The following is a 20,175-nucleotide window of genomic DNA, read 5'->3' on the forward strand; positions in this document are numbered from 1 at the left end:
CATGACCTGGGCCAAAGGCAGATGCTCAACTGCTGAGCCCCCAGGTGCCCCTAAATAATTCTTTTTTTAAAAAAAGGAGAGTATTTTTTATATATATATATAAAATATATAAATATATAGATATATAAATATATACTTATATATTATATATAAATTTATATTATATATAAATATATTTTTAAAAATTTATATTTTATAAATGTATTTTTATTTATATATATTTATATTTATATATAAATAAAAAATATAAATATATATATTTTTAAAGATCTTTTATTTGTTTGTTCATGAGAGACACAGAGAGGTAGAGACACAGGCAGAGGGAGAAGCAGCTCCCTGTGCGGAGCCTGATGCAGGACTCGATCCCAGGACCCCGGGATCACGCCCTGGGCCGAAGGCGGACACTCAATGGCTAAGCCACCCAGGCGTCCCCTGTATTTTCCTTTTGATGTCAAGGGGTCCTGGACACGTTTGGAAGGCAGATTGCCCTGATTTCCCAGACCAGCTGGGATACTCTAAGGTACCACGTATTGAGGCGGCCTGGGCGGTGGGGGGGGGGGGGGGGGCGGGTCTTGGGGTCTCTGCTCAGAATCTGGTAATCCCAGAATCAAGGTGTGGGAAGGCTGGGTTCCTCCTCGAGGCTCGGTGGCAGGATCGTTCATCTGGGAACTGGCGCCTTTAGGTTGTTGGAAGAATTCAGTTCCCTGTAGGTACAGGCCTGCGGTCCGCCTGTCTCCTTGCTGGCTGGCTCTGGGGCCCTCCTCAGCTTCTGGGGCCACCATACTCCTTGGTTTCTCGTCTCTTCCTGCATTTTCAAAGCCTAAGCGGGGGTGGGAGTGGGGGTGAGGGGTTGGAGTTCCTCTCCGGCTCTGAATCCCTCTGCTTTCTTCAGCCTTATCTTTCCTGTCTCCAGCCAGAGAAAATTCTGTGCTTTGAAGGGCTCTCGTGATTATAGGGGAGCCACCCAGATAATCCAGGATCATCTCCGGGCTGAAGGGCCTTAATCTTAATCCCATCAGCGAAATCCCTTTGGCCACAGGAGGTGCCAGGATCACAGGTTCCGGGGGATTAGGGTGTGGACATCTTTGGTGCGGATCACACAGCGCCAGCAGGATGGACTTCCTGAGAGAGGGGACTCAGGAATGGAGCCAGACTTTGGGTCCGAGCAGGTGAGAGGAGGAAGTTGCTGCCACCCAAGATGGGAAACACGGAGGAAAAAGCAGATTTTGGGGGGAAAGTTCGGGAGTTTAGGTCCGGACAGGCATCCCGGTGTGATTCCTGGGAAAGCCGGGGATAAAGACGTGGGGAAGCACCAGCAGGTAGGTATCACCTGGGGAAGCAAAGGTACAGGACACGAAGAGCAGCGGTCTGCCCGCCTGGGCCTGGCTCTCTGGTTCCGGTTCGGACAAGGGAGGAGGACACGAAGGAGCAGCTGGCGAGGAGAGCCGGGCAGTAGGAGTGTCATTATTTTCATCACCTGCTGGTCCCCTTAGGCATCTGAGTTTGCAACCCCACGTCATCAGGGGCTCCCCTTCCAGGTGGACAATGACCCAGGCCACATAAACCCTGTACAGACCTTGTCTTGGGTTTATATACTTATTTATTTAATAAACATTAAAAATTTTATTTTTAATAAAATGGGTGGCTCAGTGGTTTAGCGCCTGCCTTTGGCCCATGGTGCGATCCTGGAGTCCCGGGATCGAGTCCCGCATCGGGCTCCCTGCATGGAGCCTGCTTCTCCCTCTGCCTGTGTCTCTGCCTCTCTCTCTCTCTCTCTCTCTCTCTGTCTGTCTATCATGAACAAATAAATAAATAAATCTTTAAAAAAAATAAAAAATTTTGATTGCTGAAAAAAATACGTAAAAAAATACATAACCTTACCATCTCAACCATTTTTAAGCATACAGTTTGTAGTGTTAAGTAGATTTGCACTACTGTGAAACAGATCTCCAGAACCTTCTGTCTCCCTACACGGAGACCCCGTCCCCAGGAAGCACTGACCTCCTGCCCCCTGCCCCACCTCTGGCTCCCACCACCTCCTCTCTGTCTCTGTGGACAGGCCTCCTCTGGGGACCTCCTGGGAGTGGGGTCCTGCAGGAGGTGTCCTTCTGGGTCTGGGTCCCCTCCCTGAGCCCGGTGCCCTCGGGGTCCATCCACGCGGGGGCAGATGTCGGGGCCCCTTCCTTTCTAGGGCTGAACAATATCCCAGCGTGTGGATGGCCCACATTGTGTTGATCCGTTCATCCATCCACGGACATCTGGGTTATTTCCACATTTTGAGTACTGTGAACACTGCTGCTGTGAACTTGAGTGTACCAAGATATCTTCGAGATCTTTCCTTCACTTCTTTCTGGTAAGTGTCCAGAAGATTGCTGGTAGCTGTAAAGTTTTGAGGCATCTCCACGCTGCATTCTGTGGTGGCTGCACCATCTTATGTTCTCACCCACGGAGGCTGGGATTTATTGAGGAATAATTGGCATGCAGTAAAAGTCACCTTCTTAGCTGTATAGTTTCAGGAGTCTTGACAAACATGGCAGTGTGACCGTCACCTAAATCAAGATCTGGGACAGTTACATCACCCCATAGCGTTTCCTCAGGCTCCTTCGTGGTCCGTTTCCTCCTTTCAACCTGGCAACCCCTGATCTAGACTTCTGTCCCCTAGCTTTGCCTTGGCTGGGGCTTCGCATATATGAAATCACACAGGGTGGCCTCCCCCCGGTGTCCACCATTCAGCACATTTCAGATGCAGCCGCGTGATTACAGCCCCGTCACTGCTATTGTTTGGTGGGACGGATGGACCACTCTTTGTTCATCCAAATCATAGAAAAACAACTGGATCTTGTTTAACATCCCAGTGGGTGTTTCGTGGTGGCCCCGTCTTTGCCTACATGCCTCTGTCCACTTGTCATGGGTCCTCTTAGGGTCCCCATTTCACAGGGTTCAGCTCAGGCTGCAGGACGGGCAGGGACTGGCACAGAAGTGTCAGCTGTAGGACCATTACTGGTTCCCTATGGCATAGAGTTATAGGTGGTATGTGGGAGGGAGGAGAAGACGTTTAGCCTCCCTCGGGGCGGCCGAACGTGGGTGGGCATAACCCTGATGTCCACCTCCTCTGGGTGCCCCGTATGCCCATGGATCTCTCCCCATCCCTCCTAGGAGCAAAGATCAAATCGGAATGACAATCCCATTGATGATCCTTTTGACAATAGTGTTAGCGTTGAACACCGACGCTGAGAGGCTCTGTCCTAGCCCGTTTCAGGTTTACTTAGTTCATCCTTGGAACCAAAGCCATTAGGCAGGTCCTATGACCATTCCCATTTTACAGGTGAGGAAACCGAGGCACCAGGAAGCCAAACACCTCGTCCTAGGACCCAGCGTTAGTGGAGGTGGCCTTTGAGCCATGGAGCCCACACACCCAGAACCACCTCACTTGGATCAGCCCTGGACCCAAGGAAATTCAGGATCTGTTGTACAGTTCCATTAAGATGAAACACCCAGAGCAGGCAAATCCACATTGACAGAATGTGGGTCGGTGGTTGCCAGGGGCCGGAGCTGGGGGAATGAACAGTTCCCACTAATGGGCACAGGGCTTCCTTTTCAGGTGATGGAATGTTCTGGAACCAGACAGAGGTCATGGTTGCACAACACTAGGAGTGCACTCAACGCCACTGAGCGATACGCTAAAAAGCCCTACGATGGTCAATTGTATATTATGTGCAGTTTACCACAATATTTTTTTTAAGTGGGAAGAGAGGATAACCTTGCAGTGGGCACATCTAAGCCCCAGTTTGGGGTGTGTTGGGGGTCAGCTCTGGAGCCAGCACTGGGCGGGCTCTGACTCCCTCAGGCGCGAACACCTGCCACGGCCAGCAGTGCGAGGGCCATTTGGCAGGAACAGCACATGCCTGGCACCTCGTTGGGGCCCCAGACCCATCCATCCACGGAGCCCACGGTTCCCAGCTTGTGGGTACCAGTGGGATGGATGGTGGGCGCACTGCTCATTGGACCCCTTTTCTTTACTAGGCAGGGGCTGTGCCTTTGCCTAACTGTGCCCTCCCCTAGGCGAGCCCCCTGGCACCCGCAGGCCCCAGAGTCACTAACCTGGATGACTTTCTGCAGCTGTCTGTCATTATCCACCACAAAGATGTCTATCTCCGAGCTTTCAGCGATGACCTGGCAGGCCTTTGGGGAGTTGGTGGACAAGATGCCAACAGAGAAGCCTCTGGAAGCAGAACCCAAGAGGTGAGGACTCACTGGTGGATTGCAAGGCTGCCCAGAGGCTGGTTTTACCAAAGGAGAGACAGTCTCTGAGGCAGGGCACAGAGTGTGGAGGACATGCCCTGGCACCCACGGCACGCCTTGCTCGAAGGTGGGAGTCGGGGACAGCTTGGGCATGGGGCCTGCCCTCTAGGGGCTCCCCTATGGTCTGGGCAAGTCGGGGAGGGCTCAATGCTGGAGAACCCTGGGGAGTGGAGAAGGCTTTTTGGAGGAGGGCTCAGGGCAGCCGGGCTTCGCAGGATGTGTGTGAGCTCGACGGGTAGAGAATGTCAGGAAGGCTGGTGGGCGCCCAGGGCTGAGCCCTTGACAAATCCCATGGAGCCCAGACCGAGCAGGAGCCCTCGTCTGCTCCCGAACTGGGGGCTCTTCCGTGAGGCCCCTATGGATTCAAGATAGAGGATGAGGCTTTGCTGGGTGGGAGGCTGCCCGACCCCCTGTACCCCAGGGAGACACCAGGTCCCTCTTACCCTGCCATGATGGCACCGATGCTGGCGATGACCCACTCCTGTGAGTTTAGCCCCATGATCCCCACGCTGTGGAAGCGCTCCAGGCCCAGCTGGGGAAGGAAGCCCTCGTGAGGCATGGGCAGGCTCCCCCGCCACTTGCCCCTACCTGCTTGGGAGCCTCAGAACCTTGGGCCCCCTTTTCTCTGTTGACCATTTGTGCTTCTGTTGGCTGGTGAAATAGCCCATCCGTCCCCATTACAGGCTACCACAGAGTCACCCAGAGCTGTGGTTCTCAACAGGGATGATCCCGCCTCCCCATATGACTTTGGGCAACATCTGGAGGCATTCTGGGGGAAGGGAGCGGTGCTGACATCGAGTGGGGGGGGCACGAGGCATGCTGAGAAGCATCCTCTAAGGTACATACAGCACAGACCCCTCCGAAAGAATGATCCAGCCCCAAATGTCGGTAATACAGGGATCGCAGAACCTTGAGGAAATACAAACAAAATGCACCCACGCCCCAATATTTTTTTTTAATTTGACAAAATCAGGGCAGTGGTAGGTCTATATTTTCATAAACTGCCATGGTCATAAAACCACACATCCTATTTTCCCAGCCTTTAAATATTTCTCTATGGTATCAAATGTAACACCTCTATGATACTGTGTAATATAGAAATGTCATAATTTAGGGGTGCCTGGGTGGCTCAGTTGGTGAAGCGTCTGCCTTCGGCGCGGGTCATGATCTCAGGGTCCGGGGATTGAGCCCCAGATTGGGGGGGGGGCTTCTGCTCAGTGGGGAGTCTGCTTCTTTCCCTGCCCCTCTCTCATTCTGTCTCTTAAATAAATAAATAAAATCTTTAAAAAAATATCATGATCTAGTGACATTCCCTCCCTTACTGGTTGATACTTAGGTAAGATCCTTTTTCCTCTTCACTTTTATTAGATAAAATGCTGGGGTGAACATCTGCATAGTTCAAGCCCTGGATACCCACGTGATTGTTTGTGCTGACGTTGGATTGACTTAAAAATTCAAGAGGGTGAACCATTCATCCATTTCGGCAGAACAGGGGATTCCCCAGGTGGGCCCTTCCTGCCCACTGCAGACTCCTGCGTACAGCTGCCACTCTTGGTGTCCTTGTCTAAAGAGGGCATCACAGGGACGCCTGGATGGCTCAGCGGTTGAGCGTCTGCCTTCGGCTCAGGGCATGATCCCAGGGTTCTGGGATCGAGTCCCACATAGGGTTCCCTGCAGGGAGCCTGCTTCTCCCTCTGCCTGTGTCTCTTGCCTCTCTCTCTCTCGAATAAATAAATAAAATATTTTAAAAAATAGGACATCACAAACTCAACATGGTCCAAACAGAATTACTAAAGTTGCCCACTCCCCTCTGCCGACCCTGCCTTCCGCAGTCTCAGTTAACAGCAGGGGCCAGAAATCTGGATAATCCTCAGCACCTTTCTTTCTCCCAGATACCCAGACCATCAAGAAATGATGTTGGCTCTGCCTTCAGAATGTGACCACTTCTCATCCCCTCCCCTGAGGCCGTACATATCCAAGACATCTTCATCTCAACCTCAACTGGTCTCTCTTTTTGCGCCCATTCTGTTCTCTCTGCAGCAGCCAGAAGGTGCCTGTGAGCACCCAACTCCCGGCACACCCCTCTGCTCACAGCCGGCCATGGCTCCCATCTCACTCCTCGCAAAAGCTCCATAGGCCCAGCAAGACCTGTTCTCAGTACTCCCTGCCCTCCCCACCTCCCTCTCTCCCCCTCACTCACTCTACTTCAGCCACATGGGCCTCTTTGCCATTCAGCCAACACACCAGCCACAGTCCTGCCCCAGGACCTTTGTGCATTTGTCCCCACTGCTTGCAACACATACCCCCAAATAGTTAGATGCCCCCTCCTGCCTCCCAGTTATTTAAGTCTTTGTTGAACTATCACTCTCAGAGAGGTTCTGACTGGCCACCCCATGGTAAGATTTCAACCCTGCCTCAGCTCATCTACCCCTTTCCCTGTCTACTTCCTTCATACTTGTTCGTTACATTGACTGGACAAGTCCCTAGAGGTCTCATATCCCCATTTCCTAATCTGATAAATGGGCAGTCATTCATTGAAGACATACCCAAGGGGCTGGTGCTGCTCTGGATTTTGGGGGCTTGCACTGCATGAGGCGTCTGGCCCCTCGCCCTCATGAACTAACCAACTAAACAAACACGTTATACAACCATGTTACCATGTGGCTATGAGAGCTGGGCAGAAAATTTTCGAAGGGGCTATGATAGCATGGTGGGGGGTGGTGGTGAGTTTGAGGACCCAGGGTGATCGGGGTGACCTCACTCAAATGATGAGACTTTGAGGGGCCCCCGGGTGGCTCAGTCGGTTGAGCATCCAACTTGTGAAGTTGGCTCAACCACAAGGTCATAATATCAGGGTCTTGAGATTGAGTCCAGGGTCAGGCCCTGTGCTCAGTGGGGAGTCTGCTTGAGATCCTCTCTCCCTCTGCCCCCCTTAACCCAATCAATAAACAAATCTTAAAAAAAAAAAAAAAGATGAGACATTGGGGAAGAGACACATTACCAACAACAGCCATAAGAATATAGCTAAAGCTGATGTCACACTCAGGGTGAGCCAGGGGCTGTTTGATATGTGTAAACTCCCTGAATTCTCCTAACAAACCCTTGTGCTAGGTGTTTTTATATTTTATTTTATATATTTGTACATAAAATGCTAATAGAAAACGTTTGGTACCAAATCTAATAAAAATAAAATATAAAATGGACATGTCCATATGTAACTTTTTTATTTTGAATATCATATATGTATAAAATTCCCATTTTACAGATGGGGAAACTGAAGCGTGGTGAGGATGAGTAATTTTTAAAAAAATGGAAGTACAGCTAACACATAATGTTCCACGAGCGTCATGCACACAACGCAGTATTTCCCCAAGTCTGTACGTGATGTTATGCTCACAAATGTAGCCTAAGTAATTTTCTAGCACAAAAATCACGGGCATTTAGAGACAGCCCACGGTGAGGGAGGTTAAGCGATGCAAGCAGGGATGCGCAGGTGAGGGCGGAGCCAGAGGAAAGGATGCAGGTACAGTTCAGGCCTCCCCGGTGGGAGGGCCGCAGGAGGAGGGGCGTGTCGGTGGGAGGAGCGCAGGAGGAGGGGCGTGTCGGTGGGAGGGGCGCAGGAGGAGGGGCGTGTCGGTGGGAGGGGCGCAGGAGGAGGAGCGGGTCGGTGGGAGGGGCGCAGGAGGAGGGGCGGGTCGGTGGGAGGGGCGCAGGAGGAGGAGGGGCGTGTCGGTGGGAGGGGCGCAGGAGGAGGGGCGGGTCGGTGGGAGGGGCGCAGGAGGAGGAGGGGCGTGTCGGTGGGAGGGGCGCAGGAGGAGGAGCGGGTCGGTGGGAGGGGCGCAGGAGGAGGGGCGTGTCGGTGGGAGGGGCGCAGGAGGAGGAGGGGCGTGTCGATGGGAGGGGCGCAGGAGGAGGGGCGTGTCGGTGGGAGGGGCGCAGGAGGAGGGGCGGGTCGGTGGGAGGGGCGCAGGAGGAGGGGCGGGTCGGTGGGAGGGGCGCAGGAGGAGGGGCGGGTCGGTGGGGGGGCGCAGGAGGAGGAGGGGCGTGTCGGTGGGAGGGGCGCAGGAGGAGGAGGGGCGGGTCGGTGGGAGGGGCGCAGGAGGAGGAGGGGCGTGTCGGTGGGAGGGGTGCAGGAGGAGAAGGGGCGGGTTGGCGGGAGGGGCGCAGGAGGAGGAGGGGCGTGTCGGTGGGAGGGGCGCAGGAGGAGGGGCGTGTCGGTGGGAGGGGCGCAGGAGGAGGAGGGGCGGGTCGGTGGGAGGGGCGCAGGAGGAGGGGCGTGTCGGTGGGAGGGGTGCAGGAGGAGGGGCGGGTCGGTGGGAGGGGCGCAGGAGGAGGGGCGTGTCGGTGGGAGGGGTGCAGGAGGAGGGGCGGGTCGGTGGGAGGGGCGCAGGAGGAGGAGGGGCGTGTCGGTGGGAGGGGCGCAGGAGGAGGAGCGGGTCGGTGGGAGGGGCGCAGGAGGAGGGGCGTGTCGGTGGGAGGGGCGCAGGAGGAGGAGGGGCGTGTCGGTGGGAGGGGCGCAGGAGGAGGGGCGGGTCGGTGGGAGGGGCGCAGGAGGAGGGGCGTGTCGGTGGGAGGGGCGCAGGAGGAGGGGCGTGTCGGTGGGAGGGGCGCAGGAGGAGGGGCGTGTCGGTGGGAGGGGCGCAGGAGGAGGAGCGGGTCGGTGGGAGGGGCGCAGGAGGAGGGGCGGGTCGGTGGGGGGGCGCAGGAGGAGGAGGGGCGTGTCGGTGGGAGGGGCGCAGGAGGAGGAGGGGCGGGTCGGTGGGAGGGGCGCAGGAGGAGGAGGGGCGTGTCGGTGGGAGGGGCGCAGGAGGAGAAGGGGCGGGTCGGCGGGAGGGTCGCAGGAGGAGGAGGGGCGTGTCGGTGGGAGGGGCGCAGGAGGAGGAGGGGCGGGTTGGCGGGAGGGGCGCAGGAGGAGGAGGGGCGTGTCGGTGGGGGGGCGCAGGAGGAAGAGGGGCGTGTCGGTGGGAGGGGCGCAGGAGGAGGAGGGGCGGGTCGGTGGGAGGGGCGCAGGAGGAGGAGGGGCGTGTCGGTGGGAGGGGCGCAGGAGGAGAAGGGGCGGGTCGGCGGGAGGGTCGCAGGAGGAGGAGGGGCGTGTCGGTGGGAGGGGCGCAGGAGGAGGGGCGTGTCGGTGGGAGGGGCGCAGGAGGAGGTGCGGGTCGGTGGGAGGGGCGCAGGAGGAGGGGCGTGTCGGTGGGAGGGGCGCAGGAGGAGGGGCGTGTCGGTGGGAGGGGCGCAGGAGGAGGGGCGGGTCGGTGGGAGGGGCGCAGGAGGAGGGGCGTGTCGGTGGGAGGGGCGCAGGAGGAGGAGCGGGTCGGTGGGGGGGCGCAGGAGCAGAGGCGTGTCGGTGGGAGGGGCGCAGGAGGAGGAGGGGCGGGTCGGCGGGAGGGGCGCAGGAGGAGGAGGGGCGTGTCGGTGGGAGGGGCGCAGGAGGAGGAGGGGCGGGTTGGCGGGAGGGGCGCAGGAGGAGGAGGGGCGTGTCGGTGGGAGGGGCGCAGGAGGAGAAGGGGCGGGTCGGCGGGAGGGTCGCAGGAGGAGGAGGGGCGTGTCGGTGGGAGGGGCGCAGGAGGAGGGGCGTGTCGGTGGGAGGGGCGCAGGAGGAGGTGCGGGTCGGTGGGAGGGGCGCAGGAGGAGGGGCGTGTCGGTGGGAGGGGCGCAGGAGGAGGAGCGGGTCGGTGGGGGGGCGCAGGAGCAGAGGCGTGTCGGTGGGAGGGGCGCAGGAGGAGGAGGGGCGGGTCGGCGGGAGGGGCGCAGGAGGAGGAGGGGCGTGTCGGTGGGAGGGGCGCAGGAGGAGGAGGGGCGGGTTGGCGGGAGGGGCGCAGGAGGAGGAGGGGCGTGTCGGTGGGAGGGGCGCAGGAGGAGGGGCGTGTCGGTGGGAGGGGCGCAGGAGGAGGAGCGGGTCGGTGGGGGGGCGCAGGAGCAGAGGCGTGTCGGTGGGAGGGGCGCAGGAGGAGGAGGGGCGGGTCGGCGGGAGGGGCGCAGGAGGAGGAGGGGCGTGTCGGTGGGAGGGGCGCAGGAGGAGGAGGGGCGGGTTGGCGGGAGGGGCGCAGGAGGAGGAGGGGCGTGTCGGTGGGAGGGGCGCAGGAGGAGAAGGGGCGGGTCGGCGGGAGGGTCGCAGGAGGAGGAGGGGCGTGTCGGTGGGAGGGGCGCAGGAGGAGGGGCGTGTCGGTGGGAGGGGCGCAGGAGGAGGTGCGGGTCGGTGGGAGGGGCGCAGGAGGAGGGGCGTGTCGGTGGGAGGGGCGCAGGAGGAGGGGCGTGTCGGTGGGAGGGGCGCAGGAGGAGGGGCGGGTCGGTGGGAGGGGCGCAGGAGGAGGGGCGTGTCGGTGGGAGGGGCGCAGGAGGAGGAGCGGGTCGGTGGGGGGGCGCAGGAGCAGAGGCGTGTCGGTGGGAGGGGCGCAGGAGGAGGAGGGGCGTGTCGGTGGGAGGGGCGCAGGAGGAGGGGCGGGTTGGCGGGAGGGGCGCAGGAGGAGGAGGGGCGTGTCGGTGGGAGGGGCGCAGGAGGAGGAGGGGCGTGTGCTGAGAGGGGCGAGCCGCGAGTGGCGCGCAGGCGCGGTGGCGCAGGCGTGGCAGTGCGCAGGCGCAGAGGGGCGGCGGCGCGCGGCCCGCAGCCGGAGCGCACGTGGTACCTTGAGGAAAGCCTTGGCCGCGCGCCGGCACTCCTCGTAGTACTCGACGTAGGTGAGCAGGTGCCAGCCGTTCCTGTGCTTGGAGCCCAGCGCGATGCAGTTGGCGTACTTGATGGCCGTGTTCATGACCATGTCGTGCACGGTGACGGGCGGCTGGCTGGTGAAGGCGTCCTCCTGCCGCAGGGCCACCTCGCCGTCGCGCTTGGACGTCCAGTAGCGGAAGCCTGTGGGCAGGCGGGGTTCGGGGGCGGTGAGACCCCAGGTGGGTGACTGCGGGGGCGGGGCTGGGGCTCGGATGGGGGGAGCGGGTGCAGAAAGCGGGGGACGGTGCGGGGTGGGGTGAGGAGGAGACAGGCATGGCGGACAGAGGAAGACAGAGACGCACGGGAGGCCGCAGGTGGACAGACTGACCCCGCAGCCCGGAGGGCGGAGGGACGGTGGACAGACAGACGCCCGGCCCCGAGGGCGGAGGGACGGACAGACAGACGCCCGGCCCCGAGGGTGGAGGGACGGACAGACAGACGCCCGGCCCTGAGGGTTGAAGGACAGTGGACAGACGCCCCAGCCCGAGGGTGGAGGGACGGTGGACAGACAGACGCTGTAGCCCAGAGGGCGGAGGGACTGTGGACAGACAGACGCCCCAGCCCGGAGGGTGGAGGGACAGTGGACAGACAGACACCGCAGCCCAGAGGGCGGAGGGATAGTGGACAGACAGACGCCCCAGCCGGAGGGCGGAGGGACGGTGGACAGACATACGCTGCAGCCAGGAGGGTGCAGGAACGGTGTACAGACAGACGCCCGGCCCTGAGGGTGGAGGGATGGACAGACAGACGCCCGGCCCTGAGGGTGGAGGGATGGACAGACAGACGCCCGGCCCTGAGGGTGGAGGGACAGTGGACAGACAGACGCCCGGCCCTGAGGGTGGAGGGACAGTGGACAGACAGATGCCCCAGCCCCGAGGGTGGAGGGATGGTGGACAGACAGACGCCCAGCCCTGAGGGTGGAGGGACAGTGGACAGACAGACGCCCGGCCCTGAGGGTGGAGGGATGGTGGACAGACAGACGCCCAGCCCTGAGGGTGGAGGGACAGTGGACAGACAGATGCCCCAGCCCCGAGGGTGGAGGGATGGTGGACAGACAGACGCCCAGCCCTGAGGGTGGAGGGACAGTGGACAGACAGACGCCCGGCCCCGAGGGTGGAGGGACAGTGGACAGACAGATGCCCCAGCCCCGAGGGTGGAGGGACAGTGGACAGACAGACGCCCAGCCCTGAGGGTAGAGGGACAGTGGACAGACATGCCCCAGCCCCGAGGGTGGAGGGACGGTGGACAGACAGACGCCCAGCCCTGAGGGTGGAGGGACAGTGGACAGACAGATGCCCCAGCCCCGAGGGTGGAGGGATGGTGGACAGACAGACGCCCAGCCCTGAGGGTGGAGGGACAGTGGACAGACAGATGCCCCAGCCCGAGGGTGGAGGGATGGTGGACAGACAGACGCCCGGCCCTGAGGGTGGAGGGACAGTGGACAGATAGACGCCCGGCCCCGAGGGTGGAGGGACAGTGGACAGATAGACGCCCGGCCCCGAGGGTGGAGGTCAGCAGCAGCCCCACAAGCAAGCTGGCAGCTGGGCAACAGGCCCGAGGCCCCTCCGTGGACCCCCCAAGGACCAAGCACCTCTGAGCCCCGCGCCCACCTCGGTAAGCCCCCACCTGTCTCCCAGCTGCCGGCCAGCCGCCCCCAGCACCCCGAGCCCACCTCAGGGACCCTGGGGCTGGCCCAGCCTCCTTGGCATCCCTGCCTGGGAGGCCACCCCCAGGGCCCGCGGAGGCCCCCACCTCGGGCTTTCATTTCTGGTCGGTGACCTGTGTCTGTTGGACTCCGCGTCTTGCGTGAGGTCATGGTATGCGGAGTCCTCGGCCTCTCGTCTTACTGCCTGCGGGGCATCTGGCCTCCTGGGACGGAACAGCCAGCCATTCAGGAAAACACAGTTGCGTCCCGTGAAGGGCTGGGAGTGTCCAGCTGTGGGGGGGCCTGGGGGGCCCACCTAGTCAGGGGGCGGTCAGGGAAGGCTGCTTTGACCAGTGGGGTGGGAGGTGACGAGGCAGGGGAGGGAGGAACATCCGAGGGAGCAATGCCTGGAGGCCATTGGGGCTGGAGTGTAAAGAAAAGCGGGGGGATCCCCGCGTGGCGCAGCAGTTTAGCGCCTGCCTTTGGCCCAGGGCGCGATCCTGGAGACCCGGGATCGAATCCCACGTCGGCTCCCGGTGCATGGAGCCTGCTTCTCCCTCTGCCTGTGTCTCTGCCTATGTCTCTGCCTCTCTCTCTGTGTGTGGGACTACCATAAATAAATAAAAATTAAAAAAAAAAAAAAAAGCGGGGGCCATAGAAGGAAACGAAGCCGGACAGGCGCTGAGGGTGGGGTCAGCTCGGGGTCTTGCTGGCCGTGTTAGTAACAAATTGCTTTCCGGTACCTTGTGTTCACCCCCACCCAGTGTGTGCAGACTGGTTCACCCCAGGCGGGAGCTGAAGTGTCTCACGCCCCCAGCCCCTGCCTTCCACCCACCACACATTTTCACCCATCTCTGTCGTCAGGAAGGCAGTGCCCACTTCTATCTCCCACTTCTTTTTATCAGCTTTGGTCACCGCCCCCCTGCTCTTAGGGGGACAACAGTCTCTAGCCTGGATGTCCAGAATGTTCCTGCCTATGGCCAGCCTCTGTGACTTCACTGTGGATTCCATAGCCTGGAGCCATGATGGTGACCTGGCCAGTTGCTGCTCAGCAGAGGCCCATCTTAGGGGATGGTGGCAGGGGTGGGATCTGCACACACAGCCAGTGGTTCTTCCCCAGGGAGGAACCAGCAGCAAAGTCTTGGGTTTGAGTGTGACACCTGGAGGGACTTAGTAGCCCCTGTCCAGCACTTAGCTTCGGGTGACAAAGTTCACAGGCGGACCAGAAAGAGAGCAGTGAGGTGCAGGCAGCACCGTGGAAGGCGTGAGGCCTAGGCACGTCACAGAGGCCAGGGAAGCCCAGTGTTTGAAAGAGCCAGTTAAGGTCGGCAGACCCCGAGGCTCCCAGCAGGTCGAGAAGGGCTTTGAGCCGCTGTGCCCGGGAGTCCAGGGGTTCGGGAGTTCATCCGTCCATGAGGCACAGTCTCGAGCTAGAATAGACTCCCAGATGTGCATACAGCTGCATTTCACAGATGTTGGATGCTGTTGAGGTCGAAAAACTAAAAGGTCATTTAAAGGCCTCTGTGTGTGTCGGAGTGGGGGGCGGGCCCTGGTGGCTCAGTCAGTTAAGCATCTGCCTTCGGCTTGGGTCCTGATCCCCGGATCCTGGGATGGAGCCCCACGTTGGGCTCCCTGCTCAGCGGGCAGTCTGCTTCTCCCTCTCCCTCTGCCCCTGCCCCTGTTCTCTCTTTGTAATAAGTAAAATCTTAAAAAAAAAAAAAAAAAAAAAGGCCTCTGGTTCCTCAAAAAATCAAATCAAACGTAGAATTACCATATGACCCAGCAATCCCATTTCTGGGGAGATATCCAAGGGAATTGAAAGTAGGGACTAGAAGAGATTTTGAACACTCACATTCTCAACAGTGTGACTCGTAATAGTTAAAAAGAACCCACTGTCCATTGATGGATGAAGGGTAAACCAAACATGGTGCATCCATGCAGTGGAATATGATTCAGCCTTAAAAAAGGAAGGCCGTGCCACCACCTGCTACAACGTTGACAAACCTTGGGGACGTTGTGCTCAGGGCCATAAGCCAGACGCAAAAGCCCTACAGTTGTGAAGCCATCACCGTAATCACCCCGAAAAGTTCCCTTGTGCCTGTGTGGGCTGGACCACGCTCCTCATCCCAGCCTTGGGCAACTACTGATCTGCTCCCTGGCTCCGTAGTTCTGCCTTTATTAGGGGCGCCTGGGGGGCTCCGTCCATTAAGAGTCTGCTTGGGTCGTGATTCCGGAGTCCTGGGATCCCGCTTCTCCCTCTCCCTCTGCTCCTCCCTCCTGATTATCCTTACTCTTTCTCAGATATATAAAATCATTTTAAATGTGTAGTCTTTTGTGTCTGGCTTCTTCCACTTAGCATAAGTTCACCTACGTGCTGCAGTTCATGCATTTTTATGGTTGAGGAGCATTCTGTTACTTGGAAATACTGTGTTTTGTCCATTGATTCGTTGGTTGGTGGACATTTGGGTTTTCTCCTAGCGTTTGGTGATTGTGGGTAGAGCTGCTGTGAACATTCGTGTACAAGTTCTTGTGTCGTTTCTCTTTGGGGTATACCTAGGAGCTGAATTGCCGGGTCGTATAGTAACTCCGTGTGTAACATTTTAAGAGACTTCTAAACTGCTTTCCAAAGTGGCTGTGCTGTTCTGCATTCCCTCCAGTGAGGGATACGGGTTCCAGCTTCTCCAGATCCTCGCTGACACTTGGTATTTCCAGATTTTAAATGTTTAGCCATCCTGGTGGGGGTGAAAGTTCTATCTCGTTGTAGTTTTGGTTTGCATTTCCCTGAGGATTAGTGACACGAGTCATCTTTTCACATGCTTAGTGGCCGTTTGTCTGTCTTTAGAAACATGTTCAATCAAGTCCTTTGCCCATTTAAAAATTTAGCCATTTGTCTATTGTTGAGTTGTAAGGGTTCTTACATATTCTGGTTGCAAGTTCTTTAGCAGATACATGATTCTTAAATACTTTTGTCTTTTCAGTTTCAAAGTTGACGTTTACTTGACAGTATCTTTTGAAGGGCAAGAGTTTTTAATTCTGGTGAAGTCCAGGTGTGTCATTTCTTGTCTTAACAGTGTGTGCTTTGGTATCATGTCTAAGACATCTTTTCCTAATCCAAGGGCACAAAGATATTCTCCTTCTTTCCCCTGAAAGTTCTGTAGTTTTGGCTTTTATGTTTAGGTGTATGATGCACTTTGAGTTAGCTTTTATGTGTAGCATGCGGTGAGGGCTGGTATTCTCTCGTTTTGTTTTTGGAATATTATTCCAGCATTATTTATTGAAAAGACTGCCCTTTCCCCCACTGAACCACCGTGGCACTTTTATCAAAAATTAGTTGACCATAAATAATGCCATTTCATTTCTGGACTCTCTGTCTCATTGATCTTCTACCATGCTGTCTTGGTCAATAGCTTTATGGTGAGTTTTACAACGAAAGTCCTGCATCTTTGTTCTTTTATTAAAGGCAAGGATCTGGGGATCCCTGGGTGGCTCAGCGGTTTGGCGCCTGCCTTTGGCCCAGGGTGCGATCCTGGAGACCCGGGATGGAGTCCCACGTCAGGCTCCCGGCTTGGAGTCTGCTTCTCCCTCTGCCTGTGTCTCTGCCTCTCTCTCTCTCTATCATAAATGAATAAATAAATCTTAAATAAGTAAGTAAATAAATAAATAAATAAATAAATAAAGGCAAGGATCTGGTGGACGGCAGGACAGGAAGAGTAAGTCATCATGGGAGACACAAGGACTAGGAACGGGCAGGCTCTTCATGACAGCATGGGAGGGCTCGAGAAAAATGACAGGCTCTGAGTTCAAATTGTTATCTTGAATATGTTCAGAGAACCAGTTCTATGGATGTTTTGTGATTTTTTTTCTTAAAGATTTTATTTATTTATTTACAAGAGAGATACAGAGAGAGGCAGAGACATAGGCAGAGGGAAAAGCAGGCTCCCTGTGGGGAGCCCAATGTGGAACTCGATCCTGGGACTCTGGGAACACAACCTGAGCCAAAGGCGGATGCTCAACCACTGAGCCAGCCAGGCGCCCCTGTTTTGTGATTTCATACCTCTTCCAGCTGTAGGTTGCTGAATTATAATGTGATGTGAATTCACAGCCTCGCCAGACCTTTGTATGGAAGTTAGGGCATGGGCAGCCCTGGTGGCCCAGTGGTTTGGCACCGCCTTCGGCCTGGGGTGTGATTCTGGAAACCCGGGATCGAGTCCCGCATCAGGCTCCCTGCATGGAGCCTGCTTCTCTCCCTCTCCCTCTGCCTGTGTCTCTGCCTCTCTCTCTCTGTCTGTTATGAATAAATAAATAATTTTTTAAAAAAAGATAGGGCATTGTTTGAGTTAACGGTACCCCAAGAATGGAAATATTGGAATGGTGTAATTTGGACTGTATGACTTTGAGTGCCTTGAACTTTTATTTATTTTTCAAATTTTTATTTAAATTCTAGTTAGTTCTCATGTGGTGTCATATTGGTTTCAGGAGTCAAATTTAATAATTTATCACTTACATATAACACACAGGGCACATCGCGTCATGTGCCCCCCCCTTTAATGCCCATCACCCATTTAGCCCATCTCCACCCAACTCCCCTCCAGCAGCTCTCAGTTTGTTCTCTATCATTAAGAGTCTCTTAGAGTTTGCCGCTCTCTCTTCTCTTTTCTTCCCCTTCCGACACGTTCATCTGTTTCTTAAATTCCACATATGGGTGAAATCATATGGCATTTGTCTTTCTCTGACTTTTTCACTTAGCATAATCCACTCTAGCTCCATCCATGTCCTTGCAAATGACAAGACTTTATTCTTCTTGATGGCTGAGTAATATTCTGTCGTGTGTCTCTCTCTATATATAGACACACCACATCTTCATCCATTTATCTGTCAATGGACACTTGAGCTCTTTGCATAGTTTGGCAATTGTGGACCTTGCTGCTGTGAACTTTGGGGTGCACATGCCCCTTTGAATCACTATGTTTGTATCCTTTGGATAAATACCAAGTAGTGTAGTAGCTGGGTTGTAGGGTAACTCTTTTTAACTTTTTAAGGAGCCTCCACACTGTTCTCCAGAGTGGCTGCACCAGTTTGCATTCCTACCAACAGTATAAGAGCGATCCCCTTCCTCTGAATCCTCACCAATATCTCTTTTTTCCTGAGTTACTTGTCTTAGCCATTCTGACAGGTATGAGGGGATACCTCATTGTGGTTTTGATTTATATTTCTCTGATGCCGAGTGATTGGAGCATCTTTTCATGTGTCTGTTGGCCATTTATATGTCTTCTTTGGGGAAATGTCTGTTCATGTCTTCTGCCCATTTCTTAACTGGATGATTTGTTTTTGGGGTATTGAGTGTGATAAGTTCTTCATAGATTTTGGACACTAGCCCTTTTTCCAGTATGTCATTTGCAAATATCTTTTCCCATTCTGGTTGCCTTTTAGTATTGTTGATTGCTTCCTTTGCTGTGCAGAAGCTTTTTATCTTCACAAAGTCCCAATAGTTCAATTTTGCCTTTGTTTCCTTTGCCTCTAGAGACACATCTAGCAAGAAGATGCTCTGGCTGAGGTTAAAGAGGTTGCTGCCTGTCTTCTCCTCTAAGATTTTGATGGTTTTCTCTCTCATATTTAGGTATTTCATCCATTTTGAATTTATTTTTGTGTCTGGTGTAAGAAAATTGTCCAATTTCACTCTTCTGCATGTGGCTGTCCAGTTTTCCTAGCACAATGTGTTGAAGAGACTGTCTTTTTTTCTTTTTTTTTTAAAGATTTTTATTTATTCATGATAGACGAGAGAGAGAGAGAGAGAGAGAGAGGCAGAGACACAGGCAGAGGGAGAAGCAGGCTCCATGCAGGGAGCCCGACGTGGGACTGGGTCCCGGGATTCCAGGATCGTGCCCTGGACCAAAGGCAGGCACCACACCGCTGAGCCACCCAGGGATCCCCGAGACTGTCTTTTTTTCCATTGGATATTCTTTCCTGCTTTGTTGAAGATTAATTCACCATCTAGTTGTTGTCTAGTTGTTGTCCTTTGTTTATCTCTGGGTTTTCTGTTCTATTCCATTGATCTATGTATTTTTGTGCCAGTACCATACTGTCTTGATGACTACAGCTTTGTAATGTAGCTTGAAGTCCAGAATTGTGAAGCCACCAGGTTTGGTTTTCATTTTCAAGGTTGCTTTGGCTATTCCAGGTCTTTCGTGGTTCCATACAAATTTTAGGATTGTTTGTTCTAACTCTGTGAAAAAATGCTGGTGGCATTTAGACAGGAATTGCATTAAATGTGTAGATTGCCTTGGGTAGTATAGACGTTTTAACAGTGTTCTTCCAACCTGTGAGCGTGGAATGTTTTCTCATTTCTTTGTGTCCTCTTCAGTTTCTTTCATAAGTGCTCTGTAATTTTCAGGGTACAAGTATCCTGAACTTTCAAATCCCATTCAGACTTCCTTGCCAGGAAAAAATAAAATAAAAATAAAGGGAGCCCTTCCTGCCATCTAGAGGCAGTAACCTTGCAGTAGAAGCCAGAGTTCACACTAGCTCCCCCCTTGCCTCTACACTGAAAATGCAGTCAGTCAAGTCTCAAGAGTCCTTCAGGAGGCCACTTACAAAGCCAAACCTTGGAGATGAAGAATTGCAAACGATTTACAAGATTTGGCTCATTTAGATTGGGCGGGAAATCTGGGTACTGTCTGTGGGATTGGATTCTGAGGCTGCTGAACCAGGGAAGGGGAAATGAATTTATCAAGGTAGGTGTGCTGAGCGGAGATTGTAGATTTATTAGCCTAGCCCAAGCCATCGGGAGTCATTCTGGTTGTCAGTGTGGTTGATTAACTGGAGAGCTGAACTCAGTCTGGCTTTTGTAACTATAGCCGAGTTGCCAGAAGAATCCTTGGTGTAACAAAGAAGGAATCTGAAGGGATATGCTCTGTGCACAGGGCAGCAGATATGGGGGTATTCACTGCATGGTTAATGAACAGGTGGAAGCAACCTAAATGTCCAGTGATAGGGGAGTGGGTGAGTGCCATGCAAAATCCCTACTCTGGAACACCATGCAGTCGTTAGAGCAAATGGGGTGGTTGTATTCGGCTTCACAAATAAAGGTGTCTATAGCATGTTTTCTAAAGATTTTATTCATTTATTTGAGAGAGAGAGAGCAAGCAGGGGGAGTGGCAGGCAGAGGGAGAGGGAGAAGCAGACTTTCCACTGAGCAGGGAGCCTGAGGTGGGGCTCGATCCCAGAGTCCAGAGGTCATGACTTGAGCCAAATAAGATGCTTAACCAACTGAGCCACCCAGGCACCCCAAGTATATGTCGTTTAATATGCCTTTTAAATAATTTATTTTGAAATAATAAATCTGAGGGTCACAGGAAAGTTTCCATAATAGTACAAAGAACTATCTTCTTTATGCAGATTCATTTCCTCCATCATCTACTACCCCTGCCCCCACCAGATTATCATCAATCTTTTTCTTTCTGTAAAGATTTATTTGAGAGAGAGTGAGAAGGGGTGGGGGCAGAAGCGCAGAGGGAGAGGGAGA

General features: G+C 55.1%; 1 protein-coding gene and 1 long non-coding RNA gene across 7 annotated transcripts in view; one reads left to right on the top strand and one right to left on the bottom strand.

The window, feature by feature from the left end:
* LOC112666363 (long-chain-fatty-acid--CoA ligase ACSBG2-like) overlaps positions 1-20,175 on the bottom strand; it is a 151,759-nt gene that overhangs the window by 10,011 nt on the left and 121,573 nt on the right. Inside the window, exons 1-5 of one of the 5 annotated variants that reach the window (XM_025457186.3) lie at positions 13,502-13,633; positions 12,788-12,877; positions 10,926-11,149; positions 4,746-4,834; positions 4,102-4,222 (exon numbers count right to left, since the gene is read on the bottom strand). In XM_025457186.3, the coding sequence (XP_025312971.1) occupies positions 4,102-4,222; positions 4,746-4,834; positions 10,926-11,149; positions 12,788-12,824 (471 nt within the window). In that variant the 5' untranslated portion in view covers positions 12,825-12,877; positions 13,502-13,633. Of the gene's footprint in view, positions 1-4,101; positions 4,223-4,745; positions 4,837-10,925; positions 11,150-12,760; positions 12,878-13,488; positions 13,634-20,175 lie in introns of those variants that run through there. The other 4 variants (XM_025457184.3, XM_025457187.3, XM_025457185.3 and 1 more) reach the window with 4 other exon arrangements.
* LOC112666364 (uncharacterized) overlaps positions 11,025-20,175 on the top strand; it is a 54,607-nt gene continuing 45,456 nt past the window's right edge. The window contains exon 1 of one of the 2 annotated variants that reach the window (XR_003140827.3): positions 11,025-11,187. This is a non-coding gene — a long non-coding RNA (uncharacterized LOC112666364). Of the gene's footprint in view, positions 11,188-11,301; positions 12,623-20,175 lie in introns of those variants that run through there. The other variant, XR_003140826.3, reaches the window with a different exon arrangement.

Source organism: Canis lupus, chromosome 20 (genome assembly GCF_003254725.2).
Source record: "Canis lupus dingo isolate Sandy chromosome 20, ASM325472v2, whole genome shotgun sequence".
NCBI classification, from domain to species: Eukaryota; Metazoa; Chordata; class Mammalia; order Carnivora; family Canidae; genus Canis; species Canis lupus.